Source organism: Hydra viridissima, unplaced genomic scaffold, assembly GCF_058129835.1.
Source record: "Hydra viridissima isolate aposymbiotic clone 2 unplaced genomic scaffold, HvirCarnegie_v1 scaffold_9, whole genome shotgun sequence".
In the NCBI taxonomy this organism is placed as follows: Eukaryota; Metazoa; Cnidaria; class Hydrozoa; order Anthoathecata; family Hydridae; genus Hydra; species Hydra viridissima.
In genome coordinates this window covers 3,000,001-3,023,687 of record NW_028324308.1, presented here as the reverse complement: position 1 = coordinate 3,023,687, position 23,687 = coordinate 3,000,001, and the positions used below count along the sequence as shown (strand labels likewise).

The following is a 23,687-nucleotide window of genomic DNA, read 5'->3' as shown; positions in this document are numbered from 1 at the left end:
AAAACCATATGGCAATTGTTTTCGAATTATAATGAGGCACAGACATATACATTTAGCACACGCGCACAGACACCTTTATCATGACATTTTTTATATTTTTATGCACGAACATGACACTTATCGATTTCTTATGTTTTTATGAAAAAGTAAACGGTAATTTTCCCACAAAATTTAAAGGGTTTGCAACTCAAAAACATAATTCCAAACTATTTAACTTCTATTTTGAAGCATTTGAGAAATCCAACTGTTCCCGTGGTAATTCTGGTGTGCTCTCTAGCTTTTTTTAAAAAAGACTGGTTTGTAGCGGTTCGTCATTTAAATCGACTTTTGCCTTGAATGAGTCACCAATGTTTAAAAAATTGTTATCTCTCAAGTAGATATAATGCCAGAGATATCAGCAACCAGAGAGGACCGATGTTATCCAGATTTGAGCAAACGAAAGCGATCATTTAAAAAGGCGAAGAACAAAAAAAAATTGTTTTTCGAAAAAAAAAAAAAAAAAAAAAAATCAGAAATGCCACTACTTATCATTAGCACCAACTCTAATTTAAAAAAAAAAAATTGTATTTTCTTAATTTTCCCAGCAAGTTAAGCAATTTATAGTAAAATTATGATAAAACGATTAAGTGCGGCTAACACGAGTAACATGATTAACAACCGTACGTTTCACTTTGCTTATTCTTAAATTATTGGGACCCACCATATATATATTAAGTCCAATTAGATTCTATCTATAAGAACTAAATTTAATAAGCTACTACAACACAAGATTACTAGTGACACTTTAACAATTTGGGAAAAAAAAAGTGTCTGCATGGTGTAAGAGTTAGCAAGAGATAGTCGTTTTTTTAAATCAGCAACAAAGTTTTGTTTATTTTTACAGAAAAGAAATGTTTCAGTTTTAACGGTCTACGAAAAAACAAACAAACAAAAAAACACAAAAAATAAAAAACAATCAGTAATGGGTTGTTAGGGAATTTCCAGTGAAATTAAATAAATCTACATTTTTAAAGCAAATAAACATAATAAAGATAATAAAAATATATTTTAAAAAGAACACCTAATGGAATGTAATGGAATCTAACTTTTTCTTAGAGAATATTAAAATCATCTACAAAAAGCTTAATCTTCAGACAACAGCGCTTTAACGTTGGTTTCAACTTTGGAGTCACTTCCCATTAAACTGTCTGTTTCTAATGCTGCTTCCATATTGTCTTCGATTTCAGTCACTGAGAACTCGTTACTCAATTCATTTTTATCAATTTTCAAAACATCATCACTTGATTTTCTTTTACTAATAATGGACTCCTCCACATCAGGCAAAGAAATAGCTTTAGCGTCAACGGGCGGATTAGTAATCGCAGAACTACTTCCGTCATCAGTATTATTGGCGTCATCGTTGCTATTTGAATTGTCAGTTACATAGTTTTCATCGCTATCTGTAATGTTTTCAGCTACTACTTTGCTGCTCGAGCATTCACCGGAATCTTCCGGACTCGTGGCATCAATCACATTTGACGTTTCGCAAATAGACTCTGATTTGAAACCATTTTCATTATTTGCCTCGTCTGTTTCCTGCTCAATCGTATTATCTTTTGACTCAGAGACATTGTGTATCTCGCTATCTTTGTTGGCAATATTTTCTCCCAAGTTGGCTCCAGATTCTATTGGATCTTCAGCTGTATTCGCCGGCTCAAATACATCATCACTTGCAGGTACTTCAATTGCATTGGGTGTATTACTCCCCTCATTATCTAAAGAAGGATATAGTTGATAAAATGAAAAATTTGTGCATATAGTTTATACAATAGCTTATACATAGTTCTGCTTTAACGAGCATGCCGATTATCAGACATTTATCGCGAATGATAATCAGACGTTTATCGCATTCGAACTTTTTAAGATAATAGGCTATTGTTAAAATAACCTATTTTTTATTATCTTTTATTATTTTATTTTTTGTCAAATAAGAATTAACACTTTCTTGTCTGTGCATAAAAGACGCAGATGTTCGAACAGCTTGAAACTCGTAATTTAAAATTATCAAGTTCGTCAAAGGAAAACAAAATAATAACAAAAACAAAGCTGAAATAACACTAAAAGTGTTAGAAACAGTAAAATAATAAGTATAAATAAAAATAAATAGTAATAAACTACAATAATAACAATAATAATAATAATAATAATAATAATAATAATAACAATAATAATAATAATAATAATAATAATAATAATAATAATAATAATAGTAATAGTAATAATAATAATGATAATAATAACAACAGTAATAATAACAACAACAACAACAACAACAACAACAACAACAACAACAACAATAATAATAATAATAATAGTAACAACAACAACAACAACAACAACAACAACAATAAATAATAATAAAATAAAAATCATAGTAGTATTAGTAGTAGAAGCAGTAATGATAGTAAATAGTAGTAATAATAATAACTGACAATAATAATTAATAATATTATCAACAATAAAAAATAAAACCTTAGTAGTGAAAGACAGGTAATTTACCGTTGTTCACAGCGCTCTCCGATTTCTCAATCTCGCCATTTTGATGATTTGTTGAATTTTCGTTCTTCTGGACTCCTTTTATATAATGAAACAAGTAGAATTTGCGTTGAAAACCGATTTGTTAATTTTATAAGAAGCAAAGTAGAGACAAAAATTATTGACGAAAAAAAAAAAAAGTCGCAAAAATCGAAAAGTTAGCTTAACATTTTTAAAAGAATATAACGGCAAAAATATATATAGAAAAAATGAAAAATAGACTAAAAAAATATCCGAACCTTCCTTCGGATCAATGCCGTCTGCAATTTCTGAAAAAAAAAAAAACAAAAAAAAAAAAAAAAACAGAAAAAAAAAACAAAAACAAAAGCAAAATACTTAAGGATTATTTTTAATACCCAAAATTTTAAAAGAAGGAATTTATTGGCATCTTTTTACCTTTATTTTTCGTAACACATAGTTTCAGACCCATGTTTGTTCGCGCACCAGAGTTAAAACGTAACTCGTGGAGAAATAATTAACAAAACTACGATAAAAAACTTAATAATTTATTTTATTGAGCAAATTGAGGAGCAAATTAATAGAGAAATAGAAAAAGAGTGTTCTATGCAAATGTTTTATGATGCGAAAATTAATGAAGTCTTTGAAATCAAACGGAGCAGATTGCGTTTTCGTGAACACAATTGGAAGGTTGCAATATTTATTAGATTTTCGACGGTTGATCTTGGAATTTTATTGAACATTTTTAAATTGAAAAACTAAATGGAATTCACAACAAAAAAGGAAAGCTATAAATATCACAAAAGCCATGAAAAAATTTAGAAGAATACAAAACTGTAACCTTGTGTAAAATTATATCTAAGCTCAATTCGAAACCCCCTCTGCAACTGTGTGATTTATTTTTTTTTTGTACGATTAAAACACAAAATACGAATAAGATCAACTTAAAGGACTTTATTTGTTAATATTACCTTCAGTTTTGAATTCTGGAAAAAATCTTTCGATGACGTCACGGGCTTTTGATACACTCGAGCTTCCGTGTACAGCGTTCTTGATTTCATCTTTAGCGAATTGAGCTCGTAAACTTAAGTATATATATGTATATAAATATAGTATATATATGTATATGTATATGTATGTGTATATATATATATATATATATATATATATATATATATATATATATATATATATATATATATATATATATATATATATTACAATTATATAAATAAATAACGAAATAAATTTAGGACTCTCTGATTTATTGAATCATGTCGTCAAAAAATGAATACTCTAATATATATAAATATATATCAGGGTAGTCATAACTTGACGACTTAAATTTCAAGTACTATACGTTTAGGGGAAGAAAACCCACTAGCAAAAAAAAATTTTAGGATGTAATAAATGCAAAACTTCCATCTTGTGTTGACTAGAGCTAATATAAAACATTAAAATACATGTGGGTATTCTGAAATTCAATAAGTACAAAAAGATTAGTTTAAGATGTCTATATAAAAAATAGGTAGATGGGGGAGGAGGGGAGATAGAGAAGATGAGCAAGTAGAAGAACAAGAAAAAGGAGGCTTCTTGCTATTACTTTATGTGGTATCATGAACAAATAACAAACAAAACAAATACTGATCTAGACTTTTCACCAAAGTAGAACAAAAAATTCTTTTACTCATTTTACTCGTTATATTTAAAATATTGATGGTTGATTATAAATCTTTTTATACAGGATACAAAAAGAGACAACCTAATAATTTTAAGCAAACAAATTTCAGGTTGAAAAACATACGAATCAGGAAACTTTTCCTTTGCTTCACTAGGTTGAGTTGGTCCCATCAGTCTTTGAAATTCAGAAACTGCATCCTGCTTTGATAATATAAAGAAGTGGGACGGACCACTAGAATGAAATAAAATAAAAAAGTTGATCAAGAGATCTTGAATTTTTTTAAAAATTTGTTAAAAATAATAAAAAATATTTTAAATATTTAAAAAAATAAAATTTTGTTTAAATACTAGAATTTTTCAACTAAAAATAAATTTACTAAATTAAATAGAACTTAAAAAAAAACAAAAAAATCTCATTAATTATGCCACAGAATTTAAATGAAAAGTTTTTTTAAAAATGTGATTTTAATATAAAAGTTATGTTAATCTTATTTCTTAAAGAAAAAATTAGAATAAGTGAATACTAAACCAAACTGCTGCAGCAAATTTTGCACAGCTACAAGAACGTGAAAAAGAAATAATGCACAAATGTATTACACAAATTTATTGGTATTACATAGCCAACATGATACCTTACAAATTATAACACATTAAAGTTTGAGCATATTTTGCTGCAATGCCCTGTACTTACCTACTCATATAATCTGTTAGGTTATCAAAAAATTCTTCTCCTTCATGCTCTTTGTAAAAAATTGCAGCCATTTCCTTTGTTAGGTTGACTTCTTTTTGCATACATATAATGAAACCTGCTGCTTTGAACTTATTGATAATGGCTTCTATAAAAAACATTTACAGTTTTTTGTTAACTTTTGCACATCAAATCAGCTTTAAAAATAAAACACCCAAAAAAACGGAGAAATTAAAAATTTCAATTAAGACTTCACCTTTTACTTCATTAGTTTGATCAGGTTTGATAACTGCTACAGTGTTTTCAACAGGAAATAAAATGTTCATTTCACGAACAACACATGACTCAGATTCTGATCCATGAAAAGGATTAATGATGTCACCAGATTCTGCAAATTTCTCACACAAGCTGAAAATATTCAGTATCTTTAATCAATTTGTTAAAGTTATATTTTTATCAATAATTTACTAAATTATTTCAAGTGCTAATTTAATTATTTTGTATGAAATATAAACAAATGTAAATAGTTCTTTTACATACAAACTAACACCAAATTAAGAGCCATTTCACAGTTTGATCTTGTTAAACTCTGATGACTCTTCATCAAAGAAATATGAATTATACCAAAGAGCGATGTATTTGGCTGATTAAACAACACAATACACAAGATAAATGAAATATGGGCACCAAAACTTTTAAATCCAAAAAGTATTTGTTAAAGCACATTAACTCCATGTCTAAAACGATGTATTTTTTTAACCAAAAAATAACAATGAGTTATCTTTTGGTTGAAGGCAAGATTTAATCATAAAATGAAACACTGTTAGATAGTATAATAAATATTCAAAGAAAGATAAACACCTTATTGAATCATTGCCATTTTCTGTACTCTTTGCTTTGTCACTACAAAAAAACAAGTAAGAATAACCAGCTATTAAAAAAAATTAAAAAAAAAAAAAAAAAGATTGTTTTCATATAATTATAAAAATATTTTAAACATAAAATTTCATTACAATTATGCACTTTTTGGAGTTTCCTTTCTACTGGTTGAAATTAAAACAAAGAAAAAAACATTTAAAAACTTATCATAAATCTTATATTTAGATATTTTTAAATATAAAAATCCCTTACATACAATTTTATGGTTAAAATTATGTAATTTTACCAGGACTTATTTTTCATTTTGAAAAACTTTTAAAATGTTTAATGCTAAAAATAACATGGCATTACAAATTAAAGACTATTTAACAGTAGGAGAAAAAAGTTTGTTAATAGATATTTTACAATAAACTTTACTAACCTATATGCTTTATCTATCAAATTTGGACCTATCATTTTTCTCCATGTCTGGATAGCATCTTCACGTTCAAGACAAAGTGCGAAAGAAGGTCCACTATGAGATGAATAAGACTTTAGTTATAGAAATGAAAACATTTAGTACTCTTTATTTAATAGCTTTGCTCAAATGTTATGTATTATAGGCAAAACATACTGTTACCTGGTCATAGTGGTGATAAGAGTTTCATAGTAATCCTTGAATTTTTGCCTTTCATAAAACTGTTCTGCTTGAGTGCGTGTGAATTGAATTTCTTTATGCATTGCAATTGTAAATCCAGATTCTTTTACTAGATTTAGAATTGACACCTTATGTTTTTTGTAAGCATTAGGACAAATTAGTGCTAATGTTCTTTGTTTAATGCTCTTATTGCTAGAATATGGAAGAGCTGCAAAATTAAAATCAGGAAAGAAAAATGCCAACTCCCGTAAAGCACTTTCATCTGAGTCACTGCTATGTATTGCATTTTGGATCACATCAGTTCCATATTTTGCTCGTAAACTACATACAATTTGTAAAATTTGCTATCAAATTAAGGTTGATGAATACAGACATATACTCAATAAAATTTCTTCTAAAGCAGTTAAATCTTAATAAGGACAAAAAACAATTAAAATTTCTTTCATTCTCAAAAATAGTCAAAAGAAAATTTGATAGTGGAGTTTAACAAAAATCTAAAAGATATCAGTGGTGTACTCAAAATATACTCATTTACACACTGCAGCTAGGGTGGTCATTATTTATGTAAGTTACAAAAAGTTAAAGTCTTAACACTAAAATAATTCATTTTGATATAAAAACACACACAAAAAAAAAAACTGTAAAAAGAAACTGTAATGCAATAACATTTAGGGGTGGCTCACAGCTTCTAAAGTCTTGCATGCCATAATTTAATAGCCCCGATGGGTTACTCCAACAATTTATGTATGTACAAACTTATATATATAGTAGATCTGTTTTCTATACTGTGCTACTAGCAGCAGTGAACATTGGGACTTACTTATTTACTGAGTTTTGGCATGATTCAGAATCTGCTATTATTTAATGGCTACCATGTTCAATTTTTCTGCTAAGATTGAGTTCTTTTTTTCAGTGGTCTCAAGATACAGCAAAAAAGGTTGGTATTTTCATTCTTTATTCATTTTATTTGTCATGTTGTACTTTAAACTTTATTAGATTACTATAGATTACAGAATATAATATATAACTTGTATCACATCAGGGAATACACCCCACTCGAGACATTCATTTGCTGTTTGCTGAATTAAAGTAACGTAGTAGTAAGTAAGCTCAAAAGCAAACATACATCTAAATGTTTGATCTGCATGTCACAAAAACACTTACTGAATAAAACAGCCACTGGTTGACATACATCTGATACATAAATGCTTATTTGTTTCAGTTTCAAACAAAACATGTCAGTGACATGTAGCCAATCAAAAGTCTCCTTTGATAAATTTGTTGATGTAATAACTGGCGGACAATTGTCATCATTGCGGCAAGTTCTTGGCTATTTCTTATATCTTCATATAGAACAGCAGCAAACCATATGCAAGGCATCTGCTGCAGCTCTAAAGGAGACCTCAGCCTTCTGACAAAAAGCAAGAATCCCACTGAATCCAATGACTTTCAAAATTGCTAAAACAAGGTAGAAAAGCTACTTGAGCAGTGGAGGCTGCTAAAGAAGATAAAGGTTGAGCATCTTCCACACAAAAATCTAATCAATGTGCATTTGTTGAGAAACTAGATGATTTGTTCAATCTTGCATGTGATTCTTTCATCTTGCACAAATAGTAAAAAGACACAGAGGTTATATGGTAAGATGTAACAACAAATTGCATGAAAGAGAGAAACAGGCAGTAGAAAGAAAGAGCGCTATACAAGAAGAAATTTGTGCATAGAGTATATGTGAGAAAGAAGCAATGAAGTTGTGAGTCTGAAATCTTTTTCTAGTTCAGAATCAGGTAGTGATAACAGCTGTCATGACACTGATGAGTGTGTAGTTGCAGAAGCAGAAATAAAGCTTCCTGTGAAAAAGAGAGGAATCATGATTTCTATGACTTCAAGATTGGTCACCATGTATGTACAAGCATACATGGTGACCAATCATGGGTGTAGAAATAAGCCACCTGGCACATATTCAGCACCAGCAGTTAAGATCTAATATGGCAAAGAGAAAGTAAATTTCAAGCCCGATATCCCATTAGTAGTCTATTGGGATGGCAAACTGCTGCAGGTGCTGACTAATAAAGAACATGTTGACATGGTGTTGGTCTCTGAACAGAACATTACAAAGCTGCTAACTGTTGCTAAGATACTATCAAAGCTGTTTATGAGGCACTGGTAAACTGGGATATAGCTTGTAATGTGTGTGGCATGTTTTTGACATGCTCAGCTCCAATACAGGCCTGATAAGCAGAGTATGCACACTTCTCCAGCAGTAGCTAGGCAAAGATTTGCTGTCACTTGCTTAATGCCACCACATAATGGAACATCTGGTTGGGGCAGCTTTTGAGACAAGCTTGGGGTCTTCATCAGGTTCAAAACTCTAATTTTTAAGGTTTAAGTCCCACTTAAACCTTAAAAATTGGAATTTCCCATGTTGAACAGTTTGAACCAGGTATTAGCAAATTAATCAAATTCAAAGATCTTCGACAAGACAAATGATGACATTTTGAACTTTGTTGCCATTCAACTGCAGGAATATCAATCTCAAGATGATTATCAAGAAATTCTCAAACCAACAACCATCTTCCTGGGAGGCAGACCACTTCACGGAATTTGGTTCAATTTACCTGAAGATAATCATCATGCTAGGTAGATGGCAGAGGTGTTGTATTTTTGAAGATATTCATGTTTCACAGTCAATTCAAATTCAGTACCTGTGAACAGAAAGATTAGAAAGATTTTTACCTGTTTGCAGTTAGCTTTTACCTCAAGGCATGGATCACAACAGCACATCCTTCAAATGCACCATGAAATGACCTGGAACTTCTAAAGATGGAAAACACAAATTTGCTCATCTCAAAGGCAGCTGCAAAGAAACTCAGTAACAATCTTTAGTATTTGTTAGAGGAGCTTGCTGTCATGGTATAACTTAATTTCTGGAGTGGACATTGCAGTCAAACAACAAATAGTATCTGTGATGAGGGAAAAGGGACATGAAGATCCACCATAACAGATAAAAATCAGTTCCTGAAAACTGAAAGTTAGTTCTTGAAAAAACATTGTCAGACTTTGTCAGTAAATACTCAGTACGACTACTTGAGGGACTGAATTTGTCACAAGAGTTTCTCAGTGTTGATCCAGAAGAGTGGCACAATAGAGCAGATTACCAAGAAGCATCAACTGTTATTCATAGACTCAAAGTCATAAATGATTATGCTGAGCACAGAGTTGCTCCTATTCAAGAATACAATAGGTTGCTGACTTGAGATGAAGATCAACTTCAATTTCTGATGCAGGTCATTGAGCAGCATCAGAAAAAAAATTCCAGATTGTCGTAAAAGTACTCTTGCTAGTGATATCTCTTAGTTTAATGAACATTTGATGAAATGACTTTCAGTAGTTGGTCAAAGGACACAGCTAAAATAACTTACTGTATCAGCAATAAGTCATTTTAGCTTTGTCCTTTGTTCATATACATTAATTTTGGGTTTTTCAGTATTATAATGAATGTAAAATTGTATATTGTCACAATACAGTTCATAGTTTTCTAAACAATTTTACATGTTTCCAGTGTCAGAAGCCACATAATTGGATGCGTTTTTCACAACAAAACTTTTGGTGCATTGAGCTACCTCTAAACATAATGCAATTTACTTATAATATTTCAGGGAGTGTTTTTATAGCAAAAAGTAAAACATTAAAAAATCTTGTCAATAACAATCACTCTAACTGCAATTCTAAGTTGTGTAAATTTTTTACTATCATACTTAAAACAGATTTTCTGCAACATAAGAGATTTTACTTCTATTTAAATTTTATTGACATAAATTTCTTTTTTTGAAAATCATAGCTATAACTTCTTCAGAGAAGCTTAAAAATTTTTCTCCCAAATAAAACATACATTAGTACATGTAGTTTTCATCAATATCAGTTAGTCACATTCAATAAATTAAAAGATCTAAATACATGTTGATATATGAAATTGATTTAATGTCAAAAGCATATTGGTATTTGAAAAAAATCATTACAAAACCTGTTTGGTGCTGTCACTTTGGCAAGATTAATATCAGTCGGACCAATCAGATTAAGAAATTCAGGAATAAAATTTTCATCAACTTCATTACCAGGCTTTGAAACTAATAAGATTATACAAGGACCACTAAAAAAGAGAATATTTTAAACAAAACAAAATTTTTTTTTTACTTAATGGTAATGCTCATTAATAAGGCAATTGATTACTTTATCAATTTAATACAGAAATAGAAAATCAATACAAATATCATTCTTTACCTCGACATAAACTCTATCAAACTCTTGAAATGCTGACTCTTTTCATTTTGCTTATAAAACTCAGCAGCCATTTCACATGTCAATAGCTTTTCCTCTTGCTTTAATATTTCTAAACCAGAGTCCATAATCTAGAGAATTAAAAAAACAAAAAAAACAAACTTTGTAATATAATTATAAAATTGTAGGAAAAAAATGAAACTTTAAGAAAATAATAAAAAATTTAAAAGAAAAACAAATGAAAGCAGTAAAGGCTTTTTAAGTAAAAAGAAAAAAAAAAGGTTCTATTTAAAAATAATAAACTAGTTCAATTTCAAACTTTCATAATAAACTACTTCAATTTTCAGGCTATCACTAACATTTGCTAAAATAACAAATAAATTAACCTGATAAAATTGTTTAATATTGTAAAACTAGCTTATCCAATGTTGTTGAAACTTATGGGAAAATTTAATCAGTTTTTGTTTTGTTTTCTACTTTTTCTTTCCTGCTTTTAAAATTTTAGACAGAAACTATAAAGATTCATAAGATTCTGAAATTTGAATCTATTATAAAAATTTATAAAATTCTGGAATTTGAGTGATTAACATATCAAACATTCCAATTGTATCAAACTTGAAATAAAATGAAAATTTTTTCAAGTTTTGAAAGATCCTTAATAAACAGTTTTATTCAAAAAGTTTCAAATTTCTAAGCACATCAACATATTTACCAATGTTTAGCAAATTATAGCAGGCAGTTTTAACATAAGCCTACCTCTTTAAGAATATTTTCCACAGCACCTGCTTTAACAATATCAGGCTTGATGATTGCTACAGCAAATCTTTTTGTAACAGCTGAAGATATTCAAAACATTAGATAACTGTAATTAAAGGGTGTAATAAATATTGAAATTAGACCCATAAATTAAATAGGATTTTCTATAGAAATAGCGAGTAGAGAGAATTTTTTTTTGTTTGTTTTTGTTTAAACCCATCAATCATTAAAAATATTTATAACCTTTGGTCTTGAAAAGTCTTCTTGACATGCTTTTAGCTAAAAGTAACAAGTGATGTAATGCATTTTGAATAAATAGAAATAAATAATAAAAATAAATGTTAAATTAAAATTCTAATTTCTTAAAACAAAAATCAAACTAACATGAAAATCACTATCAGTAAAAGGATTTGTATTCTGACTTTTACATTTAAATATTAGTCTTTTTATGATAATATTTAAGAAAAAAATTTCACCTAAACGTTCTTCTTCAGGATCTGGTTTTTCTTCATCTCTTTCTTCTTCTTTGTTTGAGATTGTTTTTTTAATTAACTGAAGCAAAAGTTTTTATTAGTGACAATTGTAAGTTAAAATCATCTGCTTAAGATAAAAGTTAAATGTAACCTTATAACCTTTAGTTAAATTTTATATAAATTTAAGAAAGTAAATCAGCACAAAACATTTTAAGGAGCACTTTTATCACTTAAATCTGGAATTAATTTCTAAAGTCTTGCACATACTTATATTTTTAGATGACCAACAGGCCACATAATTATATCTTCAGATGGTTAACAGACCACATACTTATACTATAACCTCCTATAACCATACTTAAACCTAACTAAATAAAAAACTTTGACTCAAGAATTTGCATCTAGAAGGTTTGATGAAATCTTTGAATTAGCAGAACTCACAGTTTCCGGTTGAATAGTGCCACTTAAAATGTCATGCTCTCGCTTTAGGAGAGACAAAATTGTTTTAGTAAGAAGAGGACCATCACATCCATGCACAACATCTACCAAATGACCACTCTAAAAAAAGGTACATAGAAACTATGATTGTTTTTAGAAAATAAGTATCTTTCTACTATAGGCATTTATATGAAAAATCCTATTAAGGAATTAAATACCCCATAGAACAAAAATGTTGGCTGTGATTTTCCACTATAATCTTTTAGAGCTTCAATACCATCACTTTGAGCCTAAATCATACATTTATAACTGTGACCATAAATCTTAATAATATAAAAATTTATTTTAGCAGTTAGTTAACTAAATTTTTTAGATGATTAAATTTTTACAAACACTTAAAAATCTTCATGAACACAGGAGTAAAAATAATTAAAACAAAAAAACAAAAGAAGTCTTCTCCCAATATTTATTTTTTCATTTAGGAAATAAATTTTTATATCAATTTTTTTTAAAAAAAAACAACTCAATTTCAATGATTTAAACAGAACAAGTAATTTAAAGCTATAAATTGAGTTGGTTTTTTTTTTTTTAAATATTTTTTACAATGAAACAGCCATTCTCTCTCTCTCTCTCTCTCTCTCTCTCTCTCTCTCTCTCTCTCTCTCTCTCTCTCTCTCTCTCTCTGTGTGTGTGTGTGTGTGTGTGTGTGTGTGTGTGTGTGTGTGTGTGTGTGTGTGTGTGTGTGTGTGTGTGTGTGTGTATATATACAATATGAGTTTCTTTCTTTCTTTTTTATTTCCATCATCTGATTCTATGTAAATTAAAGGTTAATTTCTAACATTTTACAGATTTGATACTATGAATGCAATTTAATTCAGCCTTAGTGAGATTTAAATTTTGACTAGATATTAGCAAAACTTTTACTATAATAAACCTGAGATTCTTAATGTTTGTTGTTGTTTTCCAGCATTGAAAATTGAAAAACTTTTTCTTTATACTTACAATAGCAAAATTAAGGAGCTCATCACTGCAATCAATTTTAATTCTTTTAAAAGTGTTGATAATTGATTTACATGGACCACACCAAGCTGCATAAACATCAATTACTGTAGCAAACAAATATTTCAAAAAATAATCATATATATTAGAGAATATATATAAAAATATGAGTATCAGGGATCAAATATCATTCAATGTTAAAATATTCTAATACCAATATTAGAATAATTGGTTAGATTATCTAAAGCCCATTATTATCAAACTATTGTAGTTTTGTTGCCATCATGCAATAATTACTGGAAATAAGGAGTTATAGAGGTCATAGATCACCCAGAAAAACTAAGAATTAACAACCTAGATTTAAGAATTTTATTCTTAGCCATGTATATTGACTTCCTAACTCATACCTATTAGACCAGGTTTTTGCATTAAACTATCCCATTCTTCAGCTGATTTCACCTCAATCTGAAAAAATTTATTTTATAACATACTTTATTTACAATGTTATTTACAGTATTATTGCAAATACACTTTTTAAAGGTTTTCTTACAATTTTAACTTATTTTCAAACTTCTTACCTATCAAGTTACTAAAACGAGATTGAAACAGTTATTTATCTTGTTATCTGTAATCTTGTATATGATGCATGTTTAAAAATAAAAAATTTAAAATAAAAAATAACTCAATGTGCAATAATCCCAATAACTTATCACCTTTTAGATTAAATCTAATCTTGATTTTTTTTGTTACTTATCATAAGTCCTGCACATTAGCCTTACCATTTAAAATTTTAAGTTTCAATTGGATTTACATGCATTTTGCATTAAACTTTTACTTACCTGTAAACTCTCATTCTTTGGTTTTTTTACCATTTTATATCTAGATACCTATATCTAACTAGGTACTTGCCCATTATTTTATCCACTTCATGCTTTATAATAATTTCGTAGAAAATTTGTTTACATGAGCAACAGACAAGAAGCCTTTGGCTTATGCCAGAATAAATTGGTAGCTAGAGGGGTTTATAATTGAAGAGAGTTATTTTAAAAAAAAAAATTTTTTTGATGAATGTCTTTAAATTGATTTATTTGTCATAATTCATGTTATGTTTATATAATTTCATGGTATTGGTTATTCAATTGTTTTTTTTAGCACTAAATCTTGTTTTAGTCAACTATTTTTGGTTAGACTAAAAGGTTAGTCGACTAATTTTAGTTACACTAAAAAGTTAGTCGACTAAGTTTAGTTACGCTAAAAAGTTAGTTGACTAGTTTTAGTTAGACTAAAACTAACCTCAACTCCCACCCCTACTTAGTGCTACTTAGTGTTAGTAAACAATAGATAAGAGATACTTTAAGATATCTTTTTATTGACGTTTCAAAAGAAAAAGATATAAACTAGTAAATAACTCTTTTAATGTAATATACTTGAAAAGCTGCAATTTGTTTTCCTCCGATACGGACAGCCATAATCTATCGAAAACAACCAGACAGTTCGAATTCTCTATTGGCTATTCGAATGTTTTTGAAAAGTTTTCGCGGTTTCTTCTGATTTTTAAGTAGAATTTAAATGTCAAGGAAGAGGAAGAGTTTTATTTTTGTCTATAAAGTTGAATTTCGTTGCGGTTTTAAACTGCTTTTACTTACATGTTAACTTTAACTAGCAAATTTAAAGATTTCACGAGATTTTCTTTTAGAAAGAACAAAAACGAACGAAAAAAAACATGTACGGGGCGTATCCAAGATTTTACATTAGATGGGTGTGTATGAAACTTTAATAGGATGGACGTTTGCCTTCCATATCAAACTCTGGATATGAATATGCACTTTCAGTGCTTCTTTAAAGGTTCCCTGTTAAAGATGGGAAGTGCTTGACTAATATATTTATTCGTCATTGCCCAAAAAAGCTCGATGAAATTCAAACCTGGTGATCGCTTGTCGTTAAGTTGATTTTGTGTTTTTCAATCCATTCCTTGACTGTGCTAACAATATATAGGGTGGGACCTTGTTGGAACTCCCGCCATTTACTTCGATTAATCAGCACGTCTACCAATAGATTCATGCAGTCAACTATGGTCTCAATGTAGATTCTCCATTAATATCGTATGTTGAAATGAAGGGAATAGCTTAAGTAAAATAAAATACATTTTCTTTAAAAATTTCTAAATAATTACAAATAATTAGCCTTGAAAAGAAATTAATTCAAATACCGATATTATGGGATTGGCAACAAAATTGGTGGAGTTATAGCTGTGAGACTAAACATCTGCAAAAAATGTAAAATAAGCTGGCTGCAGGTTTGAGTGCGATTTTCTTATCAAGAGTAAGAAGACTGGCGCAGCTGCTCCTTATAAAAGCTTATTATAAAATTCATTATAAAATGTAAAAAAGCAAAAGTAAAGAGAATGAGATATTTACCCCCCTACTGACACACAGCTTCTAATAGTTTCCTGTGCTAAAATTAATATTTCCAAAGAAAGTCAGCAGATTATTAAATCTTTATTACACTTTTTTAAATATATTTTTTTATCTAAAATATGCTACACTTCATTTCCTTTTCAGAAGACTTTTTTTCTATAAACCAATTTTTCTATAAACGTTTTCGTGCTTATGAACCTGGCGGTTACTTTGGTCCAGTATTTAAAATTTTTGTATTTTTTCTCCATTTTTCAAAAAACTCTTTATATCTGGAACCTATCGAAATACGTCTTTGTAGTTGTAAAACTCTAGAATTTCATTTTTTGCGATTTGTGTTTGTGGCAAGCAGAATTCTAACTCTTTCTGCAAATTGTTTGATCACTTTCTTCACTTTCTTTACTTTTCGAGGTGACCTTAGTAAAGCCGATTGTGCGCTTTTTATTGCACGAGCTTCTGAAGACATAATGTTATTTTATAAATGAAGGTTGTATTTGGGCCACAAAGTGTACCTTAAATCATACACGTAAGAATATTGTAGAAAAAACGAATAATTTTGATGCTAAAAGCAAATTTTAGCAAAAATAAAAATTTTTCAACGAAAGTAATAAATCCATAAAAAAAGAATCATCATTAAGATTACAAATTCATATAAAGTTAGGAAGACTATATCACGGCTTGTTGCTTTCCTAGGTACAATTTTCATAGCTCTGACTCAAGTTCCCCGGTTCATCACTTCATCTTAATAATAAAAATAATTTTTAGGATGATCTTTACGCATTACCATATATATCACGATTGTTTTGAAAAGTGACCATTATATGACCATTATAAAAGTGACCATTATCCATATTGTGGATCTTGAGAGAAATATCTCTGAACATCACAAAATTTAATGTCATTTTCTTTTCAATTATCTTTTTACCCCAAGCATTTTTATATATATTGTGTTAGGAAAAATAGATTGTGGTTCTGTTTTACCCATGTGTTTAGTGTGGTCAGTCACTTGTTTAAAAAAAACTCCTACTTTTTTTTGATAATTAGATAAAGTTAATACAAGCTCTATAAACCAAGGTTTAATTTTTAGTGATAAAACGTTTTTTTGTTTGACGCAGTAACTTTAATCAAGTTTTGTGTACGAGGCTAATATACCTTTGTATACAAGGCTGTTATACATTACGGTTTTAAGATAAAATTTGGCGCATTAGAATTTAAATTCTTTTAATCTTCAAACCGTTACTCATAATAAAGTAATCATGTAAACGCGATTAGTGAATATTTCTGTGCAACTAAAATATGTGATTTTGATGTTAACTCAATAATTTTTTTTGTAATTCAAGTTTTGGGAGGTGTAAATAAACCACATACCGGAAAATGTGATAAAAAAGGAATGGATGTGCAAAGTTTTAAATTGATTTTTCATTCATCCTCTTCTCAAAACAACTGTTAATAATAACTTGTATTAGTTTATTTGCAATAGGAAATTTGTTAACAATGTCAATTTTGACAAAATGAATCACATTTACGGATTTTTATGAGGTTTTAAGAAGACTTGAGAGGATTTGAAAAGTTTTGCATGGTGCGAAAAAACTGAGCAATAAGTGAAGTCTCTTTGACAAATATCATGAAAAGTATATTTCTTAAAATAAGAAACGTTTTGGTTTTTATTTTTTGAGTCTGACTCCCAGAGATCTCAAAAGATTAAGAAGGTGTAAGGAGAGAATTATTTAGTTCAAGAAAAAAAAAATTATTTGTAATGAAAATTCGAAATGAAAAACAAAAAAAAAGAAAGGTTCTTATAAAAAAAAAAATTAAATCTGGAAAATAAACTAATTGCTTTGTGGTTCCAATTCTGCGTGGTGAATGCTTTGATTATCGTGGTTACTTTAACTTAAATGGAATAAGTTTGTGGATTATTTGAAAAAGCAAATTCAAAGAGACACTTGACCATCACCAGATATGCTGATTGATTGAAGCGTATGATGTCAGTCCAAACAAATTGAGGCCCACAAACCTGGCACATTCGATTGTTTTTTTTTTCTAAATAGAAAAGCACAAGTTTCATGATTTAGCTGGATAAAGAATTGTTCATAACTCGCTTGAATTGGTACATAGTCTGAAACAAGCGCTAGAAAACTTATGAAACAAGAGTTCCAAACAACTCGATGCTAAATTAATGAGTAGTTAGCAAAATAAAGGACAAAAGGACTTTTAAATACTAATTAGTCTGTTTTTTTATGATGCGCACGTTTTGGGTTAATCTAATTTTGATTGCTTTACTTTTTAAATGTTATTCCATAAATATTTTTAATAAAATTATGTTTCAATATAATATTTTGATGAATAATTTATCTAAACACAATTTCTTTTTCAAACAAAACTAAAGTTAAGTCTACATCTTCATTGATTCTCATTTTATCCTATTTTGAATAAACTTTAACACATTATACTGACCTATTTAAACGCGTCATACGTAAAACTTTAGTAATATTTAATGATTTTCCCCTCCCGTTATGTTTACGCAAGCGTACGCTAACAGCACTTACTTTTTTTTTGTACTTAAAATTTCTTTTCAAAAAGTAAAATTTATTATTTTATTGCGCTTTCTCTCTTTTAAATATGGAAACATTTACAAGGAAAAATTGCTTTTTGTAAATAGGTTTTCTATATAATGATTAAATTACCAGTTTTTAATGAAAGATCGCAACGTTAAATTAAAATCATTGCTTTGTTTTGAAGTTTTAAGATTTACTACGGTTTTAATGACAAAATGAATGAGTCTCATTAACTCTTTTCTAGATATACGTTTATGAATTCAATGCTTTACGGAATGCAAAAAAATATCAAGAATAACAGTCTTAACCAAGTTAACGCCTTTAACTAATTTAGCCGCGTTAAACTTAATAAAGTTTAATAACAGCTTAAACTACTCTACAGGCATGATAAGTTAAACTTTTTAATTCCGACATGCGAATGATCTGTATAAACAAATTGAAATTTAATAACGGCAAGAACCAAGTTGGGTACCTTGAGGTTAAAAGTATTTTAAACTCAGCATGCGTAATTTTTTATAAAATCTTTCTTTTTTGTCTTAAGTTTACTACAGATGCTGTGCTTTCGTAGATTTACCAGAAAAGTTGTCCGGGGGTTTTATTCGAACTATTCGAATTATTTTATTCGAACGAACTCGTGTGATTTATTAATTGACACTAAATTCAATCGTAAACTGCATTTTCCTTAGACAGAGTACTTTGTTCGAACTCAAAGATAAAAATTGCTTCTTATTTAAAAAAATCCATGCTGACTACAATTGTTTAAAGTTTTTTTGGGAAATAATCATCAACTGCGACAGACGAAAAATATGAGATCGTAGAAATAAATTGAACTTTTGTAAACTACGAGTAAATAATTTATGCTTAGTAAGCCAAAGTTAGTTAAAATAAAACCGATAACCGAAAAGCTTTAGTTTAGCATAAGGATAGTTTTATGTTTCCAATGCTAGGCAAAGTAAAATATAATATCTATTTTTCAAACAAAATAGTGTGTTTTTGTATGTGTGTGTATGCGTGCGCGCGTGCGTGCGTGTGTGTGTGTGTGCGTGCATAGATATGATTAAATCTGAGAACAAGACCGATAATTCATGAAAATGAGCTTCACTAATTCAGAGTTTCATACATGAAAATTGCTTCGTTGTTCTTTCATTTGCTGCTTGAAAGATATGTTTATACAGTGAGGTTTTGACTTGCGTGAGCTATTCATTTAAGGGGTATTGATCATACTTCTAATATGAAAGAATAAACAAGCTGTTCGATTATATGCCAATCAACATTATTAATTAATTTTGCGCCTAAATTATCTTAAAGATTATGACAAGTTTTGAGACGCAGTTGCATTGTTAAGCTGAAACGTTTACTAAAAACGATCTTGGGATCTAGATTGGATTAAGATTCCAAACCTTGGAAAGTTATGTACATTTTTTATTAAGATCTTTAAGACATCTACCGATTCAAAAAATACAATTTAGTTTCTCTTAGTAGTTTTTGGACCAATACTATGAATAAATTAGTTTTAAGCAGAAATTACTTTATGTCTTTGACTTGAATTCTGACCTTTAAAGTGTTTATTTTATCTTACGTTTTAAAGTATTTTAAAAATGAAGTTTTGTTTTTTTAACATAAATAATTTTATGAAAATTTTGTAAAATTTTCATAAAATTATTTGTTAAAAAAAAAAAAACGATTCTTTTTTAATTTTTTTTTTAAAAGAAAATTAGTTTTTTAAATATTCACTTTTTTTTTTTTTAATGGAACACAAATACTCATTAGAAGCGGAATATATATCGTTGAATTGGCATTTTTTACGACACTTTTTATTCGCAGGAACAAAAAAATGTACAAGATTCCGTCCTTTGTGGATTAAACGACATCCGTAATCTAATGTCTATTTTACAGAATCGCAAAACAAAGGCTGGCGAATCAAAACAACATGTTCAAAATGTTGAAGAGGAGCAGCTGCTTTTGATCCCTGTGGGATGTAATATATCTCACTTTCAGTGCAGTTTACGTGAACTATGTTTGTCATCATGTTGCTCAATATAAGCATATAGTTTCTTTTTTATCAAAAAATTTTATTTAGTTATTTTGTGGTGTATTTGGCTACATCATGTTTTGGTGGTTTGGTTGGATTTTTTCGAGGAAAATAAAAAAAGAGAGTGTTTTTTTAATTATTCTAATGGGATTTCTCAATGTATATGGATATCACGCAAAATCGTCTATAACAGAATCAGAATCAAATGGTAATAATTTTAACCCCGGGGGTAATTTTGAAATTTCAGAAGCCAAACTCTCAGAAATGTGTTCGTTTGTTGCTAGTACCTCATGTAAAAAATGTATAGAGTTAGCAGCTTGCTTTTGGTGTGGAAGATCAAGGAAAAATTCAAATGGGGAATGTTATGCTTTAATTGATCAAAAGGCAGTTTATGAATGTCAAGGTCAGCATGTCTATAAAGATGGCGTTTGCAATTACGATGAAATTAGTGAAACATTTAACTATAGTGAAATGAAAGAAAAAGGAATTCTTTTAAATCTTCTAAATTTGTTGAAAAGACTTCACTCATTGAATAATAACGCAAACAAAGAAGAATTAAATGAGTTAGTCAAACTCAACTTCTCAAAGCCTTCTGTGAAACCATTTATGTCAGAAACTAAAAGTGAAAAGCATTTAAACCAGATTAACAGCAAATCTAGTGTGGATGAGCAAAACAATTTGTCAGCAAATCTAGTAAAGAAAAATGAAACAGTATCTTTAAATATCACTAGTTTATTGAAAAGCAACAATGAATTGATTTATAAAAATTCTACCACGAATTTATATCTACATCATTCACAAGAGTGTTCTCATTTAGAAAATTACCATTGTGAATCTTCTGTTTGTGTATGGTGTGATATATTAAAAAGTTGCATAAACAAAATAGAATTTAAAAGAAGTGAATGCGATCCAAGTTTTTATACAGTTAAAAAGGTTGTCCAAGGTATCAAGTTATAGATTTATACTTATGTATTATATTTAGGTGTTATATATATCATCTATTATATATATATATATGTGTGTGTGTGTGTGTGTGTGTGTGTGTGTGTGTGTGTGTGTGTGTGTGTGTGTGTGCGTGTGTGTGTGTGTGTGTGCGTGTGTGTGTGTGTGTGTGTGTGTGTGTGTGTGTGTAAGTGTGTACACACACATTATACATGATACAAGTATGATTAAAAAGTAAATTGGGGTTATTTACTAAGTGGGAAATTTTTCAGTTCAAACAAGATGACAAGTATTAACTCAATAATAGTTTGCATTTAATTATGCTATATTAATATTATTATATAATGAGTATATACATATATATGAAATTTTTTATATATATGTATATACTCATATTATTATTATATAATATTAATATATTATTTAATAATAATACAAAAAAGGTGTAAGATTAACATTCTGATATTTATTAATTTATTTTTATCATAGATTTAATTTTTCATAACTTTTATTGGATTTATTGTAAACATTTATACTGAAAAAGGGATATTTTCTTATTAATTTTTAATAAAAAATGTTACTTTCTTTAACAAATACTTTATTTTTACTTGATTAATTTGTTAGAAAGTCACTCTAATGCAGATTATTTCCTTTGATGTTGTTATGTAATTGTTCTAGCAAAAAAAATCAAAGAAATGTTAAATATAGTGATCTCAATTGCAAAAGCTTTCAAATTAATTAAATGTTTTATGGGTTTCATATTTTTTAATTAGCAATTGTATGCAATAAAATGCTCAGATATTTCTTTTATTTCAGCATTATAATATATCCGTTAAGGGATAAACTAATTTAATACAGAATTTAGTATGGAGTTTTTATGCATTTCTGCAGTATAGAAAATGACTATCAGATACTAAAATATTTTAAATCTTGTTATGTACAAATGATTTATTTGCTATAATAATAGGGAATATACAGACCAGGATGCAAGTTTGAAATCTTTATTTTTATTTATTGCTAATCTCTCTATGGGATTATGTCAATATATATTTAGTAGAGATATGGATTAATAAAATATTTTAATATTTTAGTTGAGGGATCTTGCAGGACAAGAGTCTCTTGTTTAACTTGTACAGAATCTGATGATTGTTATTGGTGTGATAAAACCAAGCTTTGTCATCCATTCATTGACTCATCTCTTATTTCAAGTGAATGTCCAGACAAGTGGTTCCATCACAGCTGTAGTAACCATTCAGCAATCTTGTTTTTCCTTTTACCTGCACTCGGGTGTTTGTTGTTGATGGGTGTTGGGTACACATGTGTAAAAAATTGTTACTATCAGCAGTTAAAACCAGTAGAAGTGAAGCTGGAGGAACGCCCCATACTTTTTAAGGAAAAAAATGGAAGAACAATTTACCAAATTGCTGAGTCAGAAGAGGAAGAGGAAGATGAAAGATCTCTTGCAGAAAAAAGTGGAAGCATGTATCAAAAACATGGGAAAAATCACCCTTCTGTTTGGTAAAAATGTACTTGGTTTATATTATGTTTTTCGTTTTCCTATTTTAAAGATTTTTTTTTTTAATTTTATTTATACATATTACATATAAATTATGTATATATAATATACAGTGTACATATTTCCCTTGTGTAGGAATATGTATGAGGTTTAGAGACGCCCATTCCTTTTGTAACATTTTCGTTAAAATCTAAAGTTTCCCTATTCGATAACCAGAGGTTTTCTTTTTGGTATAAAATTTCATAAACGCTTTTTTCTTGGATTAAAAAAAAAACGCGTTAAGATTAGCGTTAAATCGTACCAAATAACTTCTTTTTTTTTTTTTTTTTTTTTTTAATGGTTTAGCTATTTATTATGTAACATATTTTTTAATTTTATGTGTTTTTATAATTATAATTATTTTAAAATTTAAAATGAATTTCAAACGGACAAATGACATTTAAATAATGCATTAAGACGTTGAAAAATTAATCAGAAAAGTTAATATTTATGTTTGTTATTACGAAAGATGTAATTACTTTATTTTTTTTTTCGTAAACTTTATAAAACTTTGTAAAATTGCATTTACTCTCTTCTCATGCATACATTCATTATGTAATTTAAGTGTAAATTTAAATGAGACTGGCTGGAATTATTTTGACAGTGATTTTATTATTTCTTCTTTCATAATAATCAATTTTTATGGCTAATATGAAAAGAATTACTGTGAAAGTTTTTTTTTTTAATAGTTGGCTTTTCTGGTTTTTAGTTTATCATCAGGTTTATATCAGTTTATCATCGGTTGTTAACCGGAATAAACGTCTAGAAGCTATTTTTTAATGTTACTTTAAGCATGTTATGTGATCTCAGTGTGAATCTAATATCCTCTACT

The 23,687-nt window shown here is 28.6% G+C and overlaps 2 protein-coding genes across 6 annotated transcripts in view; one reads left to right on the top strand and one right to left on the bottom strand.

The window, feature by feature from the left end:
* Positions 1-962: 962 nt before the first annotated feature.
* Positions 963-14,870, bottom strand: LOC145185460 (thioredoxin domain-containing protein 6-like). 4 transcript variants are annotated; one of them, XM_090097562.1, is made up of 20 exons: positions 14,785-14,867; positions 13,765-13,822; positions 13,361-13,464; positions 12,577-12,648; positions 12,362-12,478; positions 11,924-11,999; positions 11,691-11,726; positions 11,448-11,527; positions 10,695-10,822; positions 10,438-10,563; positions 6,399-6,737; positions 6,201-6,293; positions 5,762-5,803; positions 5,157-5,308; positions 4,904-5,048; positions 4,337-4,444; positions 3,504-3,616; positions 2,814-2,843; positions 2,539-2,613; positions 963-1,754 (listed from the first exon to the last, which is right to left on the bottom strand). In XM_090097562.1, exons 1-20 carry the CDS (start codon positions 14,824-14,826, stop codon positions 1,123-1,125), a joined length of 2,568 nt encoding a protein of 855 aa, XP_089953688.1. In that variant the 5' UTR covers positions 14,827-14,867; the 3' UTR covers positions 963-1,122. The 4 variants fall into 4 exon arrangements, 3 of the variants coding, with proteins under 3 accessions (XP_089953688.1, XP_089953690.1, XP_089953689.1); XM_090097564.1 differs by lacking the exon at positions 14,785-14,867 and adding an exon at positions 13,936-14,693; XM_090097563.1 differs by lacking the exon at positions 14,785-14,867 and adding an exon at positions 14,197-14,362.
* Positions 14,871-20,130: 5,260 nt separating this feature from the next.
* Positions 20,131-23,687, top strand: part of LOC145185660 (uncharacterized) — a 9,844-nt gene continuing 6,287 nt past the window's right edge. For both annotated transcript variants that reach the window (XM_080061631.2, XM_090098424.1), the window contains exons 1-2: positions 20,131-21,301; positions 22,392-23,687. The exon at positions 22,392-23,687 is cut by the window's right edge and continues 201 nt beyond it. In XM_080061631.2, the coding sequence (XP_079917757.2) occupies positions 20,434-21,301; positions 22,392-22,822 (1,299 nt within the window). In that variant the 5' untranslated portion in view covers positions 20,131-20,433 and the 3' untranslated portion in view covers positions 22,823-23,687. The remainder of the gene's footprint in view (positions 21,302-22,391) is intronic.